We start from the raw sequence: 23,086 nt of genomic DNA, 5'->3' as shown, positions 1-23,086 counted from the left end.
TTTGCCATGTTACACTTAAAGCCTTCAAGGAAAGCAGCACTACATTTTGGATAGACTACTTCACTGTTCAAAGAGTGGAGAAACACGCCCTTCTCTTCTGTAATGAGTTCCAGAGAAACGAGGGCAAATATCATTAAAGACTTACAATGAAATGAAAACAAGCCCCCCCCCAACACCCCCCCCAAACCACAAGCACCTGTGCATGCACTCCAAAAATGATTAGATGGCCACTCCTCAAGTGGGTTTGGTTAAAAGCCATAGTTTAGATGCCGCATGAGTACATATATAAATGATCTCTGAAGGCTTCAGCTATAATTGTTCTCTTTTGGATTCTTCGCGCTTGCCTCGATGCAGAATGAAGACCCGCCCTTCACTGAGTCAGGCTCTGCTGCTCTTCCTCGCTGTAAAGGTGAGCCTAGGCACAACTCAAAAATTCCATGTCAGGTTTCAGGGTTTAAAAAGGTAAATACACCTGATGGTGCCCGCGCTGCAAGGTTGGAAATAGTGTAGATCAAAGGAATGCCATGAACAAAGCTGTTTACAGAGAACCTGTCAGCATGTTCACCAGCAGTGACATGTACAAACCTGCTCTTTCTATGTCTAATATCTAATATTCATTTTCTGCATTACCTTCTGTCATAATACTTTGCCAGATTTGTCTTAAGAGATGATGTGTGTTGAAACTGAAAAGATTTGTTGGAGTGAGGCCATAGAAGAGCTTCCTTTGTTTGCCTAAGAGGCATTTTAGTGGTTACATTTTAATAACTTGTAAACTCGAAACACACTGCCCACTGGATTCTACTATAAGTGTATTTTGAGTCAACAAAGTGTACTGTTTTTCTGAGTACAGCGAAAAATGTCTAAACTATTGTCCATAATTATCAACCATTTGATAGAGATTAGGCAGAGAATAGCTTAAAAATACTTATTCCATAATATTCCATTAAAGAATCAGCTATTAAAAGGCTATTAAGACAACCAAAGATGATGGTCCTTCTACTACACCACTCCATGTTAAGAGTGTATTTCATCACCATTTGACCAAAAACTTGAATCTTATGTATATGCAATGTAATATCTGTAGTGTATGTATATGTGTAGGCCAGCATTATTCATATTTCAACTGCTTAACAATTTTACAATTCAAAGTAGGATAAATATGTAGAATAAAATAAAGCGATAAGCCACGGGAGGCATTTTATCATGCGGAAGGGTGTTGTTTGGCACAACTTGTAGCGCAGTAACGCGCTGACTCCAGTGGCTTATTGCTTTTATAAAATGACGGCCAACATAATATATATTAAAATAAACAATATTTTAGAAAAGTAAACCAGCAAATGTAGTTCCTTTAGTGTACAGTGTCGTTGCTAAGCAACCGTTGACCACTGAATGAGAGGAAGAATGTTTAGTCGCTGTTTTTAAATACTTTTTGGTCACCAAATTACCACCGTGAGTCGTCTTCCATTCTGACTCTCAAATTTCTAGAATGAATGTTACACAGCACACTAGGGGTCGGAATCTTTAGGCACCTCACGATTCGATAGACATGAATCCAAAGCGTGCAACATAGTGCGAAAGCCCTGGTTCTCAACGACTGAGAATATTGCAGGTCACATAGCAATGAAGTCTTGCCTCGCTAGTAGTTACAAAAAGGCAAAGAGATTTAAGACGAACATTTGGAGACGAATGGACTTATTCGCATTTATGAGCAGCGCAGTTGGTTTCCTGGTTTGTTAAATCTGCGAGAGACTGTCATGTGAGAGACTGTCAAACACTAAAGTTGTGAAGATGAAGCCGCTTCTCTTTCGAATTTCCCCGTTCCACCTTAAATGGTGCCGCATTTACATTTGGCACCTCAGTCAGAATTTAAGGTGGAATGAAACAGTTGAACTTCCGCCTCGTAAAACAGCCGAACGTTGAGAGATATTTTACAATAAGCTGCTCTGCTTCTGAGGAAAAGTTGGAAAGTGGCTATAGCTGAGCTGAAGTTTAAAGCAGAGCAAAGTAAGTCTGTGTTTTCGTTCATATTTTTTAGCCTATACAAGAACATCAGCACACACTGAGGCATACTGGACATTAAATGTTGTGACTTCCAAGGTGGTTTGACTTTTGTTAAAAGGACTCTTCTAAACATTTGGGTTGTGTCTCCTGACTGAACCTGGCTTTAATGCAGAGGCAGTCAGGCGGATTTCTCGCTCATCCAGCTGTGTTGTTGTTTGGCGTGCTGCCAAAGACTGTCTGGGCGCTGCACTTACCCACTTCCAAGATTGACAAATTCTTTTTTTGACATTTATCAATCGATTCAGAATCGTTCACATCCGCATTGCGATGCATCTAAGAATCAAGTTTTTCCTGCACCCCTCCAGCACACTATTTAACTAAGGGAGTATGGAATTCAGCCTGGGTTTGATGCTATTTCTGACTGAAACATGAACATTTGAAGCATACAAGACATTCAGGTGACACTTTTATATTGCTGTTTTTCAGTGAGTCACATTGTGAGTATTTTAATTCAAGCCTGTGATATTAATGTTAGAGTTTAGCATGCTTGCTATCTTTTAGCCTGTTGGCTAGCTGATCAGCCTAGTTCTAGCAAAGAAAAACAGTTTTCAGCCCCTCAGTTTAAACTGGTCCTTACATCATCAGTACACAACAGTGCTCTGTGCGATCAGTGTTATAGTCAGATATTAATCTATTAACAGAGGAAGGGTTTTTCGTGCTTTGGCGCAGTGATACAGTTGTTGTGAAATGCTCATAGCCGTACTATACTGTGGATTTTACAATGGCTTCAAACGCAGCTCAGCCAATCAGATTTTAGGCCTGGAACTAAGTGTTTAATAAACCTTATTAGGTTTAAAACATTTGTCCTCACCACAGTGTCTGGTGTTATTTTTCAAAACAGCCTTCAGTTTTCACAAAGACAAAACCATGTTAGGGCTGGAGCGCCCTATTTGGGAAAGAGTACAAAATACAAAATCAGCCTCACTTTTGTTTACCACTGGAAAAATTTGAAAATCTCTATCTGGTAAATTGCTGCATTTGTAGTATTGTGCTGTGTAGCTTGAGAAACAACATATGTTCTTTGTGTTTATTGGAGGTTTTTTTTTTTTAAATTATTTTATTCCAAATAATTCTAAGCATTTCTATTGGTCTATTCATCACCAAACATCTGTAAAGAGTAATGAGAAGCTGGTGGTTTCAAATGATGTAAAAATATACAAAACGTCAAAATCAGAGATGCAAGGTTTTGTTCCAACAGCGACAAATTTCATGTGCAAATGTGCAAAATTCAAATGATTTTAGGACAATAATAATGACAATCCAACACCATAATGTTGGTCAAATAGGATTTTGTAAAACTATGTTTAATTTCCATGCAGTATGGAGAGTGATTTGCTTTATTTCACATTTTTGCTTTGCATTGTCAGATGAATAAATAAAATATGTAAGTGGTGAGTTTTTTTATGCCGACATGGTCGTCATTTTTAGCAGTTCAAGTTCAGAAACAGTCAGTCAGGGTTTAGTTATCACAGGTCAGGTTAGATATAAAAGAAAAAGCAGGTAAGATCAAAACAAAGGAACATGGAAACTGGGAGTACGAGGAGACTGACACATACAGGAACACCTGAAAACACAAAACCAGGAAGCCACAAACAAGCGTTCACACAAAACCCATGCATATGAAAACGATCAACAGAAATTCTTCAGGAAATTACACTAAGACTCTTACAGCGAATTTGAACAGTTACTACAGTTTATTACAGGACACCACATAAGCATTATGAATTTCTACAAGAATATGACTATTATAGGGATTATATATTATATTATATTATATTATATTATATTATATTATATTATATTATATTATATTATATTATATATTGTCCTGCAATGGACTGGCAACTTGTTCAGGGTGTATCCTGCCTTCCGCCCGATGACTGCTGGGATAGGCTCCAGCACCCCTGACGACCCTGTAGGAGAAGCGGCTTAGAAGATCTGCGTGTGTGTGTGTGTGTGTGTGTGTGTGTGTGTGTGTGTGTGTGTATTATATTAGAAGTATCATACAGCACTATAAAGGTCTTAAGGCTTCTTGTGGTATTAAAGGGAACAGACATAATTAGGGGTAAATTATACAAACTATACTAACAAGTCACCATAAAGGCAATGAAGACTTACAGACAGGAAAATGAGAACAGAACAGTGGGACACTTTACTTGCTAAAGCAATAAGACACAAGAGGCTGTGCATTACAGCAATTTTACTATTGGGAAATGTGAAAAATATACAAAGACTAAAATACAATATCTATAACAGAGGAAAACACATTCGATTTGGAACATTTTTCTTCCCCATAGTGTCAGGCGGGGGTGATTTTTGGGCATGATATTCGGTGCTCACATAGACAAAAACAGCTTAGACCTGGAGCACCTTATTTGGGCAAGAGGCCAAACACAAAATGACACAACGTCATTTTTGTTAAGCACAGGATGCAATAGCAGGATTTTTTTACCATTCAGTGTAAATACATAAATAATATTCGAAAAAAATATTAATTAATTAATTAATCAATTTTCCTTTCTGGGCAAAGGCCACATGGTCAATTTCACAAATTTACTTCAGTTTGAATAGAGACCTAGTAATAGTGCAGAATATTGAAAAAATTCTTCTACCATATACTTCTCACTGTTTTTAGCTGAAAATTTTACAGAACATTAAAGCCCTGTTGTTTATTAGCAGGATTCGATTAATAAAGTCTCGGCTTGGGACTTTTTCAACAGATACACATAATGAGACATGGAATAAAATATTTTTATTTACCTTTTATTTATGTTGCAGGCCTATTAATTTAAGGTAATGTTAGCATACTATAATATTGACCATTAGCATTAATCCCATTATTAAATGTGTTGTATATCTTGAGGACAGTGTTAAACAACAATGTCAAATACAGTACATGTAATATAGTGTATAACATTGTTATGAACACACTAACATTTGCTAATTGTGCAACAGAATTCCACTGACAGATGGAATCTGATGGAAATCTGCAACTTGTAATATAAACTGTCTAAATGCAAGTAACTCTAAAAAGTGATACACTGCAATGACTTGATTCAAATGTGAACATCACTTTAATATAAATAAAATATACTAAAGTTTTTTCTTTCAGTTTTTACTAATATGGCAAAAATGTTTTCTTTATAAGGGAGTCTTGATAACGTAGCTGTAATGTTACTGATTCAATGCTCATATGTTAAAAATGCTGTGCTTAATCATACTGAGGCATGTGGCTCCATGTCATTCTCTCATATGCTCCAATATTAGTTTCTCAGACAACAAAAAAATTTCACATGACACACTTGCATGAAGACACTTGCATAGCCTGTTAATAGGTCCCAATCATGTACTACACCCATCACTGGGGTAATCTGGGTTTGCATTGCTGTGACAGTGAGCTCACATAAACAACTCATTTGTTGTTATTTGTATATATATATATATATATATATATATATATATATATGATCATTTAGTTGATCATGTGATCATTTACTTGTTTTAGTTTCAGCTTTGACAGGATGCAATCCCAATGTTTGCACCCCAGACATTAATGGAGTCAAAGTTTTTAAGATAAAAACTGATGTGTCCTCATTTATTTTGTGTTCTCTCAGCTCCTGGCTGATGCAGTACACTGCCAGAAACACTACAAGAACCAGCGGCAGAAAAGGGACTGGGTTATCCCTGCGGTAAAGCTCATGGAAAATGTGGATTATACAAAAGAAGATTTCATTGCCCGAGTAAGACAACTTTAGCAGTATTGGGCACATCCAGATGTGTGGTTTATAACAGTTTTAAGGACTATGTACTTGATTAATACAGACATCTAATACAGAAAATCTAGAAACCTAAATGAAATAGCAAAACAACAAACAGTCTGTCATGTAACACAGATGTAAACTGAATTTACTAGATTTGATTTCCACATGAATAAAACACAGTCTATTAACATTAAGTCTTGTCTTTCAGTTAAGCTACCTTTGGCAACAACTGTGTTGGTTTCATTTCATTTAGAAGCTTCCAGTACTTTTACCTTTGCATTTGACTCTTGTTCCACTTAACACTTATCTTTCTATGGAAACTGTCTCAGATTGGATCAGATTTGGGTGGTAAACTGCGTTACAGCTTGAAAGGCTCTGGAGCTGACCAGCCACCCTATAACTTATTTGTGGTGGATGAGAAGACAGGAAAGGTCCGGATCACAGACTTACTGGACAGGGAGGAAAAGGCTGCATATCAAGTGAGGACAGAACACCAGTACATGCACACTTATATATATATATATATATATATATATATATATATATATATATATATATAAATACACACATACAAATGCATACACTACATGGACAAAAGTATTGGGACACCCCTCCTAACAGAAATGTAATCTGCAGAGGGATGAATCACCTTTCTCTATCTGGCAGTCTGATGGATGAGTCTGGGTTTAGTGAATGCCTGACTGCACTGTGCAAATTTAAAGTTTGGTGGAGGAGGGATAATGATATGGGGTTGTTTTCCAGGGGTTGACCTAGTCCCTTTCATTCCAGTGAAGGGAAATCTTAATACCTAAGCATACCAAGACATTTTGTGTATGCTTTTGTGGAAACAAAAAGCAAAGTCCATAAAAAGCATGGCTGGGTGAGTTTGATGTGACCTGACCTCAATCCCATCAAACACCTTTAGGATGAGCTAAACTGTAGATTGTGAGCCAGACTCTTGTCTGACCTCACAAATGCTCTTCTGAATTAACAGGTAAGAATTCCCACAGACACACTCCAGTATCTTCAAGAAAGCTTCCCAGAAAGTGGAGGTTGTTATTGCTGTAAAGGGGGACCAACTTTATATTAATACCTATGGATTTAGAATGGGGTTTCATAAAAGCTACTGTATGTATAATGTGAATGTGTCCCAATACTTTTGTCTAAGTAGTATATATACAGGGCTCTGCAAAAAGTGCAAAAGCACTTTAGTACGTTGTTTAAAACACCACATATCATTATACTAAATGTAAAATGTATATCCACACAAATACAGCAAAAGGTGACAAGAATATATGTTTTAGAACAGTGACACATAAAATCACTACTTACTGTGTTACAGTTATTAGTATTTATTGTAACATTGCCATTGTATGTTTTCTAAGCAAATAAATACCCAGATATGGCTTCTTAAAGCTAATTTTCCCAGGTGGCTGAAACTTTTTCATAGACTGGAAAAGTTTGAACAACTCTGGTTAAATTGCATGTTTTATATGATTTGTGAAACCAAGTGAAAACAAGGTAATACATCCTCTACAGAAAACATACTTAAATATGGCATTTTTTGCAAGTCTTAGTGCATGATTTCCATTTTTGGCTAAATTTAATGTACTGGAGTAAAAGAAAACATAGTATAATAATTTGTGCCAAACGTTTTCCACAGGCTACTCTTATGTTTTATGTACAGGATATGTGAAAGTGTTTCACTTAGAAAATTAACAAAACATGTAAGGGGTGCCCAATTTGATTATATACACTATATATATGTACTGTATATAGGACAGATACAAAAACTATTAACTTAAAACTATTTACTTAAGTGCCTAAGACTTTTGCAAAGCACTGTATATAAGGAAATATCAGTCATAATAAACTCATTTCAGTCCTAGGCAAGTTTATTTATTTATTTATTTCTCTCTCTTTTTCCACAGCTGGAAGGTGTTGCATGGTATAGAAATAACACCATTGCTGAAGAGGCCATTAACTTACCCTTTGAAGTGGTAGACCAAAATGACAACCCACCTGTGTTTATTAACCCAGAATCAGCCAGCGTTTATGAAGGCGGTCCTGTGGGTGAGTCTGATCTGCTGTTATCAGGGTTGGAAGGTTAAAAATGTATTTAGAGATTTGCTGATTAACCTGTTGAAAATGTAACTGTAATCTAATCCAAAAACCTAGGATTATTATATTGAAGTAATCTGATTCCTCTACTTTGGATTACTTGTGTTTAATTAAAGATGTTTAATTAAATAAAAAAAGAATAATTTCAACAAGACTTTATTACCAAGAATTTAACACATCAAACATTAAAACTGGACTGTTTTATGAAACAGAATGATCGATTATAGATGACTATAAATAGAATCATAGTGCTGCACAGAAACAGTCATCCAGGCTAGCAGTCATAGGCTGGAGGTTAGGGAACTGGCCCTGTGACCAGAAAGTCGCTGGTTTGATCCCGAGAGCTGAGTACATAACTGAGGTGTCCTTGAGCAAGTCACCTAACCCCCAAGTGCTCCCCGGGAGCTGTGGATAGGGCTACCCACTGCTCCAGGCAAGTGTGCTCAGTGCCCCCTAGTGTGTGTGCTCACTAGTGTGTATGTGGTGTTTCACTGCACTGGTTTAAATGCAGAAGGTAAATTTCCCCATTGTGAGACTAATAAGGGTCATTTAATCTTCAGATTAAAACAGTCACTGATTTCACTTTTAGCAAAAAGGTCAAAGATGACAGATTACAACTTGTTTACCTTTGCTCCCCAAGAAAAAGTTTAAAGTCTAGCTACTCTGCTGCTCTAAAATGGAACTACAACAGAGAGCATCAGAAGGGCCTCGACACCAGACACTTTTCTTTAATCCTAATCTAACTTTTAAATTTTAACCTAATTATTTAACTGTCCTAATTTAATTTCTAATTTGATTTATAACAATGATTTCTCCTTTAAATGTATTGTTTTAATCATGTTAAAGTTGTTTTTTCTATTTGCATTTACTTTTGTTAAACATCTCTGACTCAGAATTTTCTAATTTGTAAAGCATTTTGAATAACAGCAGTGTTTGAAAGGTGCTATATAAATAAACTTGCCTCGCCTTGCCTTAGAAACTGGAGAAACAAATGAGAATAAAGAGTTCACTGTCAGACCAGATGAGTCTGCTGCAGTAGAATCTGGCAGTGGGGAAATCCAGGTAAAACACCTGATCCAAATATCTTGAGGAAAACACTGTAGATCTCAGTTCTGCCAATAACAATAAAACACTTAAAATAATATTTCTATAGATTGGCTAGATAAAACACCAACAATGTTCTTGTTTGAGGATCCCCCCCGTCTCCTTCCCCCAGGTCAAAACTCTTCAAATCTACAGACTCATTTGATATGTTTATCTTTAAAACAGCAAATTTCGGTGACATGATGAGTTTGAATGTAATCTTGTTGGTAATCACCTGTTTTTACAATGTGCCTGTAATCTAATTACTGTCTTTTTAACTGTAATGAAATACAGTTACTTTTTTGGTATCCTGATTAAATAACGCCATTACATGTATTTTGTCATTTTGCTACTCAACTCCAGCTGTTAAAGCATTTACACACCTGGACAAATGTTAGGTGCAATGTGAATTTGTGTCCTTCTTCAACGTCAGAGAAACACTGCTTCAGCTTTCTCAACATTTCCAAACAAACTCACTGGGGAAATTTGGTCTGACTCTGTATTTGTTAGACACCCATTGTTTGGACATTGTTTTACAACAGTTTCTTAACTTCCAGGTACGTTTGTAACAACAGTCAATGCTACAGATGCAGATTTGCCAAACTCTGCTCACACTAAGATTGCCTTCAGCATAATCAAGCAGGAGCCAGACGGCAAGCAGTTCTTTTCCATTGATAAACACTCTGGGCATATCAGTGTGAAGGACTCATCACTGGATAGAGAGGTTATTGCTAATCATTTTAGCTGTGCTATTTCTACTATCATACACAGACACTGTTATGAACATAGCCAACCTTTTCATGAATGTTTGTAAATCATGCATTCCTACCATTGATACTAATTCACACCCTTCCTTCTCAACTCTGCACTGAACTTTTCCCCATCAGACGCAAAACTCTTACGTTCTTACTGTAAAAGCCACTGATATGGACGGAGCTCCAGACGGCAACACAGCAACGACTACAGTAAATATTCATGTCTTAGACATTAATGACAACATGCCCACTCTGGAGAAAGATGAGGTAAATGGTTCTCTACATTCTTACACATCTTAAAAAACTACTATAATCAGAACTTACACTGAACTTCTAGGACTTCTATCCCACTGTTTTACTTTAATTACATTGTCCTCAATATTATCTCCTTCTGACTCTGCATGGTGAAAAAAAGAGAAATAATTGTTTATTTGAGAAGCTATTATATATGAGAATGTATCCAAAAATAATCTAGAATCACCATTTTCTTTCCAACTTCATCTAAATATTGATCATGCATTCCCTCTTAAAACTAACATTAGTCCATGCATTTTAGGAAAATATTGGGTTTTAATGGGTGATATTTTTCTTACAGTATACAGTGTCTGTGGATGAGCATGTGGCTGATGTGGAAGTTCTACGCATCCAGTCCTTGGATAAAGATGAGGAACGGACAGACAACTGGCTCACTGTATTTCAGCTTTTGTCAGGAAATGAGGATGGATATTTCAGTATTATTACAGACCCTGACACAAACGAGGGGGTGTTGTACCTCATCAAGGTCCGTCCCTGCACTTTTCTACATTTAACACTAGATTTGGGGTTTTTACAAAAGAGCACAGCCCAAAAGTACAGTCACTACTATAAATATGTTGTTCACTGATCACTGATGCTTTAGCCAAAACTGAATAAATGCACAGAATTTATACTGTTCAAAGGTCAGAGACCAACTTTCATTTATTTTATTTTCAGTTTAAATAAAGTGTTACTTTTTCAGTATCAGTAAAAAAAAGCAGAAAACATACATTTAATGCAAAATTGTACAGAAGCCTCAACAATTAAACATAATTTAACATTTATGGTGGAATAAGTTTGTCATCGCTTTACCTTTTATTACAGCTGCCATTCTTGAGGTTTTCAAGGATATTTTCTCACACCTCTAAAGTCCAGTCTTAGACATAATCCCAAACATATTCAATGATGTTCTGGGGTGGCCAGTCGATTCCCTGCACAAATGTGGGTGAAATCATCTTAAATCTAGTCAATATACCTAATACATCTCAGTGTAAGATGATTGTAGAAATACAGGAAAATTAACTCAAAAGAGGCCCAGAATATTCTGTAATAACTCTCACTGGGACGAAGCAATCTGAACAAAACAATGTGCAGTGTGCTCCTCAGTATATGGAGCTTCAAACAAGCCAGGATGCTCCTGCATCGGAGTGGTTCACCTCCGTTTGCAACTTCTGGGTTCATACCCCTGTACCCCTTCATGTGTCCGGCAGAAAACAGATCACTTCTAGCATTGCATTTAAAGCAAGCCATTACACATACATCAAAGTATGTAGCACATTTTTTGGTTCAGATTGCTTCATCCTGACGGAAGTTACAGCAGAATATTCGGGACCTCTTTCGAGTAAATCCCCCCGTATCATAAGATTCAACTTATTTGCAGAGTTTTTATTTGTTCCAAGTAATTTTATCTAGTGAAATTCTATTGGCAGATGATTTTGCTGCATTCTTGAAATCTGCAAAATCAGCATGATATATTGAAACAAGAAAAATGATCTACCAATATCTATAGATAAAATTACTCACTACATTTGCAGGTCATTTATTTTGTTGTTAGTAATAATCTTGAAACACGCAAAATGATGTGCTAATGTAGTGAGATGATGTTACTTGACAAAGTGACCTTTTTACTCTTACTTAAAGAGCAAAATGTCAGAAAATATCTTCAGTAATAATCATAATAAGCTTACAAAAATCTCAATTAGAAATATTAGATATACTGACTAGGTTTAAGATTTTTTTTTATTTGACAAGATACCATTTTTTGCAGTGCAGGCCTTTTTGTTAGGAATATCATTTTCTCTTTATCTTATAACTGAATAGTTTATTTATTTTGAATAGTGCATTTTCACTTACTTTCCTTTGATTTTTCCTTTCCTTGTGCAAGTGGGCTATCATATCTAATCTCTTAGAAATACTGTATCTCCTGAAATAAACAACATGTACTAAAAATAAAAGGTGTAGGACAGTACTGTAAAACTTGTGATGCTCATGTAAATGTAATTACTGGCAATTTACTGTGAGTTCTCTATTTTCTCTTCACCTCTCCTGCAGTCTATTGACTTTGAAACCACCACTAATCTGGATTTGGGTTTGGTTCTGGAAAACAAAGCTCCTGTGGGAGCTGCATCAGGGATGGGGTCTGGATCCGGGACTGGGGGTGGTTCTGGAGGAGGATCAGGTGCTGGGGGTAGCTCTGGGAGCGGACAAGGTGCTGGAACAGGAGCAGGTGGAGTGGGTGGCACAGGAGGCAGACCAATAAGACCTGGCAGTGGAGGAACAGGCACAAGTCTAATAAAGCACAAGATATACATGATAAGGGTTAGTGTGATCAATAGGCCAGATGGACCAAAATACAGGCCACGTCCTAAAGTTGTGCCTGTGTCAGAGAAAACTAAAGGCAGTTCCATGCCAAGAGTTATTGCTACTTACCCTGCCATGGATGGTGACACAGGAAAACCAGCAGAAAAAGTCAGGTTAGTGTTCTAGAGTCTAGATTCTTCAGGCATTCAGAGAATATTATTAGTCTTCAAAAGTAAAATAAAAATGAATGGCATTTAGTTGGAACCCCAATTCAGATCCAATGAGAATAGCCCTTACTTAACCTTGACCCCTTTTGTATGCATTATTAAAACCATGTTCTTAAAATGTTTGATTCACTTGATAGTTATACTAAAAGTAATAATACTATATTATGCTACATTATATACTAAATAAATAGTAACTACACATTTTGCTCATCTCCAAATATTTTAATGTTTAGAAACAGAGAAAAACTCTATATGACATTATTTTCAAATATGCCAAGTTGCCACAATGGAACATGGCAAGGTTTTTTTTTTTTTTCAATTTCTTGCATACCAACTTATTATTTACAAGCATGAAGTAATTTTAATAAATCAAAATTGGCTTTTATTTTTTAAACTAAACTGATGCCACTATTATCACATGCTGCATAGACATAAAATACTAAATAATTTTCCAAACAAGCAAAACACACAAAACAATCTAAATAAAGAATCCTAACTGAAAAACAATGCAAAACAATGACTGCAGTTTCAAGTGACACTTTTCCAGCACACAAATATATGTCATCCACAAGCTGCAGCTTGCCAAATAAAGACAATGTGACCAAACACTTTTTGTATTTTTTAATTTATAAAGCTTTTCCATTCATTATTAACCTTTTCATTTGAGTTATATGTACCACTTTATTAAAAAGTAAAGAAAACCGGTTCAATTTTAGAGTTAACTGTTTAGTGTTCATAACAATGCAGGCAGTGAAATTCCATAATATGTGCTTTATTTATTTTTAGATATGCTAAAGGATATGACCCTGCTAACTGGCTGTCCATTGATGAAAACACAGCTGAGATTAAACTCAACAAGATACCAGATCGAGAATCACCATATGTTGTCAATGGGACCTATTATGCCAAGATCCTCTGCATAACAGATGGTATGAAACAAACGTAAACTTCACAAACTCCTGGAGTCAGAAGATCACTATCTCTTAGGATTAGAGTCTGTCAGATTATGAAAATTGAATAAATAGATTTAATTTGAAAATTTTCTTCCCTAGATATGCCGTCTCTGACTGCCACAGGAACCATAGCATTAGAGGTAGAGGACGTCAATGACAACTGTCCTACATTGCTCAGTACACTGCAGCGTGTGTGCAGTGATGTCCCAGAGGTTAATGTCACAGCAGTGGATGCAGATGCTCGTCCCAATGGTGCTCCTCTTCAGTTCCTTGTGATTCCAGAGGAGACAACAGGAAAATGGAACGTGAAGATGAAAAGTGGTCAGTGCTGGTTCAAAATTAGCTTAGAGCTTCAATAACCGACTACACACTAAATGAATCCATTAAATAATCACAAATAATCAGTGATCGTACTCCACAGCATGTCTGTAATTCATTATGCACCTCTTCAGATGAAGCGGCTGTACTGATACCACAGGAAAGCCTGTGGCCTGGTTCCTACAAAGTCACCATGGAAATCAAAGATCAACAGGGTTTGGCCTGTCCTGACAAACAAGTCCTCCAGATAGAGGTGTGCACCTGCTCAGAGGAAGGAACGTGCAGCCACAGTCGTGCTGTTAAAACTGCTGCCACTGCTTCGTTTGGAGCACCAGGCATTGGCTTTCTTCTTCTAGGAGTCCTAATCCTCCTCTGTGAGTAGTTCAAGGCCCTTAATGATGCCTCTGTGTTTTTTTACCAGACACACAGCAGTTTGCAGAATAAACAGTAAACACACCAAACAACAAACATGCAGAGCAGAAAGAGAGAAGAAGAAACTACTGTGTTTGATCCACTCATACCAGTGCGACATATACTAACACACTACTACCACATCAGTGTCACTGCAGTGCTGAGAATGAACCATCAACCCAAATAATACCTGCTCTGTGATGGTCCTGTGTTACAGGTGGTCGTGGGCCCTATGGGTTTCGTTATACAGTGTCCAGAAACTCAAAACCTTTGTTTTGCGACTTCCAGTACTGGAAGTTAGTTTCTTATCTGCCAGGTTCTTTTTAGAATTTTCAGTTGCACATTAAATGGTGCATCGCTTGACTTCTGGTGCCTGTGACTGTTACACCATTTAAGGTGGAATAGAAAACTTTAATATAGAACTGAATATAGAGCTATGTTTGATTAGTAAATATATCATTTCAACATTATTTCGGAATTATTACTAATGATGTTTCATGAAAATATACATGTACTTATTTAAAATCAAATTACAGATGTCTATATCACTTTTCAAACTCTTTCCAAGGAACAGAACTGTCAAAGAGCATTGTTGATGTTCATCTTTAAACAAGGCTGAAGGCTGTTTATCAGCTTCTTAACTGAATATTCTGCTCAACTTTAAATGTACAGCTTGTACAGGTGCCAGAATGTAACTGCAGCACCAGTTAAGGTGGAACGGAAAATTCTCAAACAAGCTGGCAATTGTAAAGCCAACGTCAGCTCCCGCATCTATAATAAGATCCTGGACAACTTTAATTCAAAGTTCTTAGACTTAGTCAAATTTCACTCAGTTTCTCAAACCTTGGACAAGATCAAGTTCCTAACTGTTCCAACTAAATAGTATGATGGCCTAGCTTATTTACACAGAGGTCCATTTTATTTTCCTGTCTGTGTGTATTTTGACATGTTGCTTCTGTGAGCTATTGCAATGCCTTGCTGTAAACGAGAAGCAAAAGCTCATCAATTCATTCCTGATACCCCAAAAACCATAGGATGGTAAATGGACCTGTAAAACTGCAGCTGGCCATTTTTTTAACTCGATGCATCACATAAACTATATTGCCAAAAGTATTCACTCACCCATCTAAATCATTGAATTCAGGTGTTTCAATCACTTCCATTGCCACAGGTGTATAAACCCAAGCACCTAGGCATGCAGACTGCTTCTACAAACATTTATGAAAGAATGGGTCACTCTCAGGAGCTCAGTGAATTCCAGCGTGGTACCGTGATAGGATGCCACCTGTGCAACGGTCCAGTCCAGAAATTTCCTCGCTATTAAATATTCCACAGTCAGCTGTCAAATGGAAGCGATTGGGAATGACAGCAACTCAGCCATGAAGTGGTCGGCCATGTAAAATGACAGAGTGGGGTCAGCGGATGCTGAGGCGCATACTGCGCAGAGGTCGCCAACTTTCTGCAGAGTCAATCGCTACAGACCTCCAAAGTTCATGTGGCCTTCAGATTAGCTCAAGAACAGCGCATATGGGTTTCCATGGCCATGCCGCTGCATCCAAGCCTTACATCACCAAGTGCAATGCAAAGCATTGAATGCAGTGGTGTAAAGCACCGCCACTGGACTCTAGAGCAGTGGAGACATGTTCTCTGGAGTGACCAATCATGCTTCTCCATCTGGATGAGTCTGGGTTTGGTGGTTGCCAGGAGAACGGTACTTGTCTGACTGCATTGTGCCAAGTGTAAAGTTTGGTGGAGGGGGGATTATGGTGTGGAGTTGTTTTTCAGGAGTTGAGCTCGGCCCCTTAGTTCCAGTGAAAGGAACTCTTAATGCTTCAGCAGACCAAGAGATTTTGGACAATTTCATGCTCCCAACTTTGTGGGAACAGTTTGGGGATGGCTCCTTCCTGTTCCATCACGATTGCGCACCAGTGCACAAAGCTATAACGCGGAGCGAGGAGGTGGACACATATGCGGAGATAAGCAACTTTTATTAAGGGCAAATCCAGGGTCGTGGTTGATACAGTCCAGTTTCAAATGGCCAATACGCAGAGCAGGAGGGACATCCATCCATCCATCCATTTTCTAAGCTGCTTCTCCGTCAGGGTCGCAGGGGGGTTGTGGAGCCTATCCCAGCAGTCTTCGGGCGGAAGACAGGATACACCTGAGCAGGAGGGACAGACATGATGAAAATAAACAGGTATACAAACAACAGGGCCGGAAGAAAAACAACATACATCAAACATCAAACAATAAACAACATCCCAAACAATGAACAACATCCCAAACAATGAACAACAAAGGCCAGCAAAGACAAGAGGCAAACACAGGGCTTAAATACAACAGGGACGATAAGGGACAGGTGGAAATAATCAGGGGCGGAGTCACGAAACAAGGGGCCGGACTAGAAGGAAAAACAAAAAGCATGTGGATTAGACCAAAACACAACACGAACACATGGACAGGACTGGGAGGGGCCAATCGTGACAAAAGCAGGGTCCATAAAGACATGGATGAGTGAGTTTGATGTGGAACTTGACTGGCATGCTCAGAGTCCTGACCTCAACCCGATAAAACACCTTTGGGATGAATTAGAGCGGAGACTGCAAGCCAGGCCTTCTCGTCCAACGTCAGTGTCTGACCTCATAAATGCGCTTCTGGAAGAATGGTCAAAAATTCCCATAAACAACCCTTGTGGAAAGCCTTCCCAGAAGAGTGGAAGATGTTATTGCTGCAAAGGGTGGGCTGACATCATATTAAACAATATGGATTAAGAATGGGATGTCTGCCTTCACACTCATATGCATGCCAAGGCAGACAAGTAAATACTTTTGGCAATATAGTGTATCTTCAACGTAGACATCAGAAAACAATTTAAAATGTTGAATTAATGCATTCTATGGTATCTGTAGCCTCTTAAACTCCATGGAACCACCGGTGGTACCAAAATGCACTTCATCATATTCTTCAAAACTTTCATATTTCATAATCTATGAATCTGATTGTGGCTGATGTATGAGAGCCGTAACTGTCTTCTTTCCAGTCAGATAGATGGGTGATGTAATTTTACACCCTTATAATAAAAGAAGCTGAACTCACAGTTGTTTTCTACTGAAAGTCGACCCATTTTTCCACAAATAGCAATATGTGTGATCATAGATACACTGTTAATTCATGCAGTTACTGAATAATTTTCCTAACAATTTGGTCATGTAAATTCAGATGGAAAAAAAAGAAATATACCCTGGAGAATAAGAGGTTACAAAGTCAGCTTAATAAGTATTTTTCTCAATCTGGGTAGAAGGAATAAACAAATCTCATTAAAAAAAGAAGAAAAAAAACAGCCAATCAGGGGCCCAGATTTACTCAGCCCAGGTAAGTCTGTTCGTTAAATTGCCCTTGGCCCCACAGTAACATTCAGTATAACAGAATTAAAGAATACCTAGAAAACTACTGCATCAAGTCTGAGAACTACAAAGGATTAATTTACTCTTTCCTCAACTCCTTGTTCTTGAACTTTCACAATAACACCACAACTCTCAACCTGTTCCTTCTTTCCTGAGGCAGTGTTCTATGTCTTCAAGAATCTGTCATATTTGCCACAATCTAATAACTTTTGATCACATTTGCTATTCAAGGAGCAGTTACTTGTTTTGACTTTCACAAATGGTTAGATGCCCATTTTGCTTTTTAAACTTAACTCTTGACCTTAGCTCTGAAGTACATGTCCAAAAGTTTTAAGACACCCACTCAATGTTTCATCTGAAATCAAGGGTCTCAATAGGGAATTTGTTGCCGTCTTTGCTGAGGCAAAAGCCTCTCCTCTTCTGGAAATCTTTACACTAGATGTTGGGACATTGCTGCGACACAAGATACCGTAACGTTCTATGCTCTGTGTTTGTGTGTTTTAGTGGTACCTGTGCTCCTGCTGAACTGTTCCTGTGTGACGTCTAATGGAGGAGTTGGTTTTCCAAAACACCTTACTGACATGGCGTTTGGTACAAAAGGAAATTTCATACCATATCATACCGAAGGACCAGGGGAAGACAGGGTACGACATTCCCAACATTTCTCTTTTATCCACACAAGCAACAATACATTTCCGACACTGTTAGGTTGTGATGCAACTTCAGAATTTCTCTGCTCAGTGCAACAGAGATCATTTGACATGCTGACTCATGTGTAGTTAAGCATTTTGCTATACATTTGCTCTTTGCAGGAGGTTCCTCTGCTGAGTGATCCACTCTCAATCCTATTACCTGAAGGAGAGAGAGTCCAAGCAGGCAATGTGTCTTCAAACATGGCTGTACACATGAACTCACAAGCCCCTGCCACAGTTGCTGTGTTTGGTGGATATGATTATGCACAGACTGGCGCGATGGAGATGGCCTACAACGCTTCAAGAGATGACAACTTCCAGTATTTAAAAGAGAGTGACATGGCCTTGTCTGATGCATTTCTACAACGATATTTCACACAGGTAAGAGACTCCAACTGTGGGGAGGGGCTGAATGTAACCAGTTCAATCTGAAGGATTTATATAGCCTTCATTCCACTGAAACTAGAATCAGCTTACATGTAATGGGGATGAGTAAGAGGTTAGTACACCCTGTTCAAAATCCTAAAAAGCTTGTTAGTGAGTTAAGTATTTGGATTAGCTGTGATGGACACAGAAAAAACACAAAGATATGCAGGGCAGGGCTACTCCAGGACAAGGGTAGGGAACTACTGGCCTACTACATACTGCTTACAAACTGATTGGACTATGAAGTAGCAAATATTATAATATGTGACCAACATACATTTTTCAAAGATATTCAGATGACATACTACTCTTGCCAAATGTTTCATTATGTAGCCACAGCTACACTATTTTCATGATATATGACGCCCTGTGTCTTTATAAATCACGTTTAACACAAAGATAAATCTAAAGCTCATTTTTAAAAATATATATTTGTAGCTTCATTAATTAAATAGAAAACAACACCCTTCACTCTGGTAGGTTGGAAAGTAGCTAGCAATGGATACTAAGCAGTCATTGGTTGGCTAAGAAAAGGTGGGTTTTGGGATCAGTCTGCCTGCCTCAGTACCTGATGTTGGTAGACTCTAACCATGTCCTGTAGTATCAACTCCTGCCCTGTAGTAATTTTCAGATTTTGTATACTATACTGCATACTGCTATGAGGAGTACTGTGCTGTTTTCAGCACATACTGGTCCAGTATGCTTCCAGACAAATTACTTTAGCAAATTCTCAGAGTGGGCCCTCTTAGGTCCTGTTTAAATGGGATGAAATTCAAATGAGGTCCTAGGGTAATTTCCACTTTTACATGTGCTCCTCGATCATTTTATTTCCATCCACTTTGGCTATGTCAGTGTTTTTTTCCTTCTTTCCCTGAGAAAATGAAGGGTAGAGAAGCAAAATAAAGTCTATAAGAGAAGCAATATCTTGCAGACTGATTAAAGAGGTGATTGTAATGGTGTATAAAGTGCCTTATATTCACATATCGCTTCACATTGTCATCAAAATATTACTTTATATGCACAAAGTCATCAGCTTTTCACATGGTTTTTAGAAATTATAACCCAAAACTTACACATCCTGTAGTTATTATATTGCACCTGGATGCATGATTTATTTTTTATAGACATCCCCCGATAATCTAATTAAATCTGAATATGGCTTTAGGCAGCAGTCTTCCCCACGACCCTGAGGGAGAAGTGGCTTAGAAAATGAAATAAAAAAAACAGTCTTCTTAATAAAATTCATGAATTGGGGTTTTTTTATTGCAGAAAGCAAGACATGAAGCAGAGAATGAACAACTAAAGGAAGCGCTGCTGTTGTGCAGTTATGAGGGGCAGGGATCAACTGCCAGTTCAGTGACTTGTGATAGCCTTCTTGAATCGTTTGATGAGCTGGAGTTCTTGGATGACCTGGGCCCAAAATTTACTACCCTGGCTCAAGTCTGTGGATTAACCTGTCCTGAGTTAGAACTTGAGTCCAAAGCAACTTTTGAGAAAGCAACAGAAATTGCCTGTGAAAGATCAGCAGATGTTGTGAGCTCTAGTCACACAATGAAAACTTCAGAAATTACTGTTGAGTCACCACCAGCCCCGATACTGATGAGTGAGAATTCATCCATGCAAAGCCAAATGTTCGTGGTTCAGGAACCTTTATACTACATGGTCGAGCAGGTGCCCCCCACTGTTCTACTGGCAGGACAGGCCTCTGTTGAATTAGGGCAAGGCATGTACCTGGTCAATGGAATGTCAGGAGCTGAAGGGATAATTCTTAACCAAAGTTATCATGCAGAAAACCAACAAAGCAACATCATAACATCCCAACATCCCATCTCACCTAGAGACAAATTTGTCTTGTGTCAGGGAGGTTTAGAGTGGATGCATCAGGGTTCCTTCTCTGGAGAAACTGGGTCAGAGGCTGTGATAACAACAAGTGGTCATTCAGTAGTAGGACAAACATCTGGCCTTAACAATGGAACGTTACTCAAGGGTGAGCAGGTTGTTATCATGGAAAAGGCCCCTGGGTCAGAACATATGGTTTTAGGGGAAGCCATAACTGGACTAAATCAAACTCTAGTTGAGAACATTTCACCAACTCAGAACTTCGTAATGATGCCAGGCCAGTTATCTACAATAGCATTAAAGCCAAAGAGAGTAAATACAATGCAGATGGGCCTTCAGAGGGTAAATCACAGAGAAGCTGTACTTGAAGGAAGTGAACAGAATACAGTAACACTTGTGGAGAATCCAGGTCAGGTACTAGTAGGAAGTCAGTCCACTGCAGCACAGTTGAAGCCAGCAAAAATAAGTACACTGCAATGGGGAACTGGTGGGATAAAACAAGAGGATGTTGTGGTGCAAGAGGTGAACAGATTATAATCACCCTTGTGGAGAGTCCAGGTCAGGTACTAGTAGGAAGTCAAATTGCTTCAGCACAGTAAATAAGTACACTGCAGAGGAAGGTAACTGGGGCGGTAAACCACGAGGTGGATGTACTTGGAATAAGTAAACAGAATAAAACTCTTGTGGATAGTCAGGTTCATGGAAGTTCTCTTGGAAGTCCAGTACTCATGCCTAGTGATCAGGGCTGAATTTCATCTGAGCATCGTAGCACATAGATGTTTCTTAAATGGCAGACCAAACATTACACTGAATACTTTTTCTATCACTTAAGACGACCTTAACTCTTAGGTTGCTTTTGGGAAACTGGATGAGTGTTGGCAGGGAGCATCTGGAGATTTTTAAGAATCCTTTTAAAAAAGATTGTGTTTTGAAGGAAGTAGTCATTAAAGGGGTTATCCTATAATATTATGTATAGTGACTTACATTCTTTGTTCATGCACTGACTGTTGTACCATAAAAAATAGATTAAGATACCCTTATTAGTCCCACAACAGGGAAATTTCACCTCCGCATTTAACACATCCGTGAAGTGAAACACCCTAGAAATACACACTAGTGAGCACACTTGCCCGGAGCGGTGGGCAGCCCTATCCACAGCGCCGGGGAGCAGGTGGGGGTAAGGTGCCTTGCTCAAGGACACCTCAGTCATGTACTGTTGGCTCTGGGGATCAAACCGGCAACGTTATGGTCACAGGGACAGTTCGCTAACCTCCAGCCCACAATTGCCCCATATAAGATGTTTTATTATTATATTATGGGGTTGTGTTTTTATACTACATCCAAATTATTATTGCAAGAGTGGTGAAAGTTTCAAATGAACAGTGTGCTCTTAAGGTTTTGTAATATTCATTAGAACAAATGTAACTTACAGTGTTTCCTGGTCATACAGGATAAGAAAATGTACCTTTTCAATGGTTTGCCTGGTAATGGTTGTAAAATAATACTTTCAAATTGATTGTGATATTTGTGGTGTTGTTTCATGGTAAATAGCAGTTCTGTGTTTCTTTATTAAATCAGTGCTTGCCATTAAATATTTTTGCTTCTTATCTTTCACAGAAAATAATATTCAAGGCTAATACTCAAGTATCCACATGAGTCAATAGAAAATTTGTTGTTATTGTATTTTTTTATCTTATGTTTGTTTTCTACATTTTTTACCTTGGGTATTTTGTTTTATAATCATTTTTAAGTGGGAATGGTAATTATAGAACTGAAACACGTACTCCAATTAAACCCAATAAAAAAAAAAATTACATGCAAAGTGTCTGAGTGAAATGCATATTATGACCCAGGAAGCCTGCTTTAGTCACAATAAGTATCGGTTTACATGATGATCTTCATACACCTTGAGTGAAGTTGGCAACCGTAAACAACAAACATAAGCTATTTAGGAATAGTGTTTGGTATAGTGTAGTGAGTAACACCTCTGCTTTCTATGCTGTAGACTGTGGTTCAATTTCCCACCTAGACAAACAGACTACATTATAACAGCAACAGTCACTGGGCAAGACTCCTAACACTACCCTGACCACTTGTGTAAAATGATCAAGTTGTAAGTCGCTCTGGAAACCCATCACTACTGCAAAGCTGATATGCTGGGCCAGGACCCTACACTGTCACATTAAAAAAGACCCCCACATTAAAAGTCTGTACTCCATGATTCATTGGTAGACAACAAAACCAACCTGGCTGGTTACACAAAAGTGATTTTCTGTGGCCCTTAGGTGAAGTGGGTTAAATTGTGATTATAGACAGTCAGTCCCTCCTTGCATTTACATTCTTTTTCAACAAGTTGATTTGTATTCATCGTACTAACTGAAATCACATGGCAGATGAAAGATGGATTCTTCACATTCCATAACTTACTGATGATCCTACA

At 38.2% G+C, this 23,086-nt stretch overlaps 1 protein-coding gene across 1 annotated transcript; it reads left to right on the top strand.

Moving 5' to 3' along the window:
* The first annotated feature begins 333 nt into the window (after nucleotides 1-333).
* LOC108416218 (desmoglein-2-like) lies at nucleotides 334-21,752 on the top strand. The gene is made up of 14 exons (XM_017689249.1): nucleotides 334-409; nucleotides 5,676-5,801; nucleotides 6,152-6,301; nucleotides 7,754-7,895; nucleotides 9,584-9,750; nucleotides 9,914-10,048; nucleotides 10,377-10,562; nucleotides 12,128-12,549; nucleotides 13,390-13,532; nucleotides 13,656-13,877; nucleotides 14,009-14,248; nucleotides 18,194-18,333; nucleotides 18,502-18,762; nucleotides 20,077-21,752. Exons 1-14 carry the CDS (start codon nucleotides 356-358, stop codon nucleotides 21,181-21,183), a joined length of 3,495 nt encoding a protein of 1,164 aa, XP_017544738.1. The 5' UTR covers nucleotides 334-355; the 3' UTR covers nucleotides 21,184-21,752.
* Nucleotides 21,753-23,086: the final 1,334 nt, after the last annotated feature.

The sequence above is a fragment of the Pygocentrus nattereri genome, chromosome 4 (assembly GCF_015220715.1).
Source record: "Pygocentrus nattereri isolate fPygNat1 chromosome 4, fPygNat1.pri, whole genome shotgun sequence".
NCBI lineage: Eukaryota > Metazoa > Chordata > Actinopteri > Characiformes > Serrasalmidae > Pygocentrus > Pygocentrus nattereri.
The sequence above is the reverse complement of the archived record's forward strand: the minus strand, read 5'-3'. Positions and strand labels throughout refer to the sequence as shown.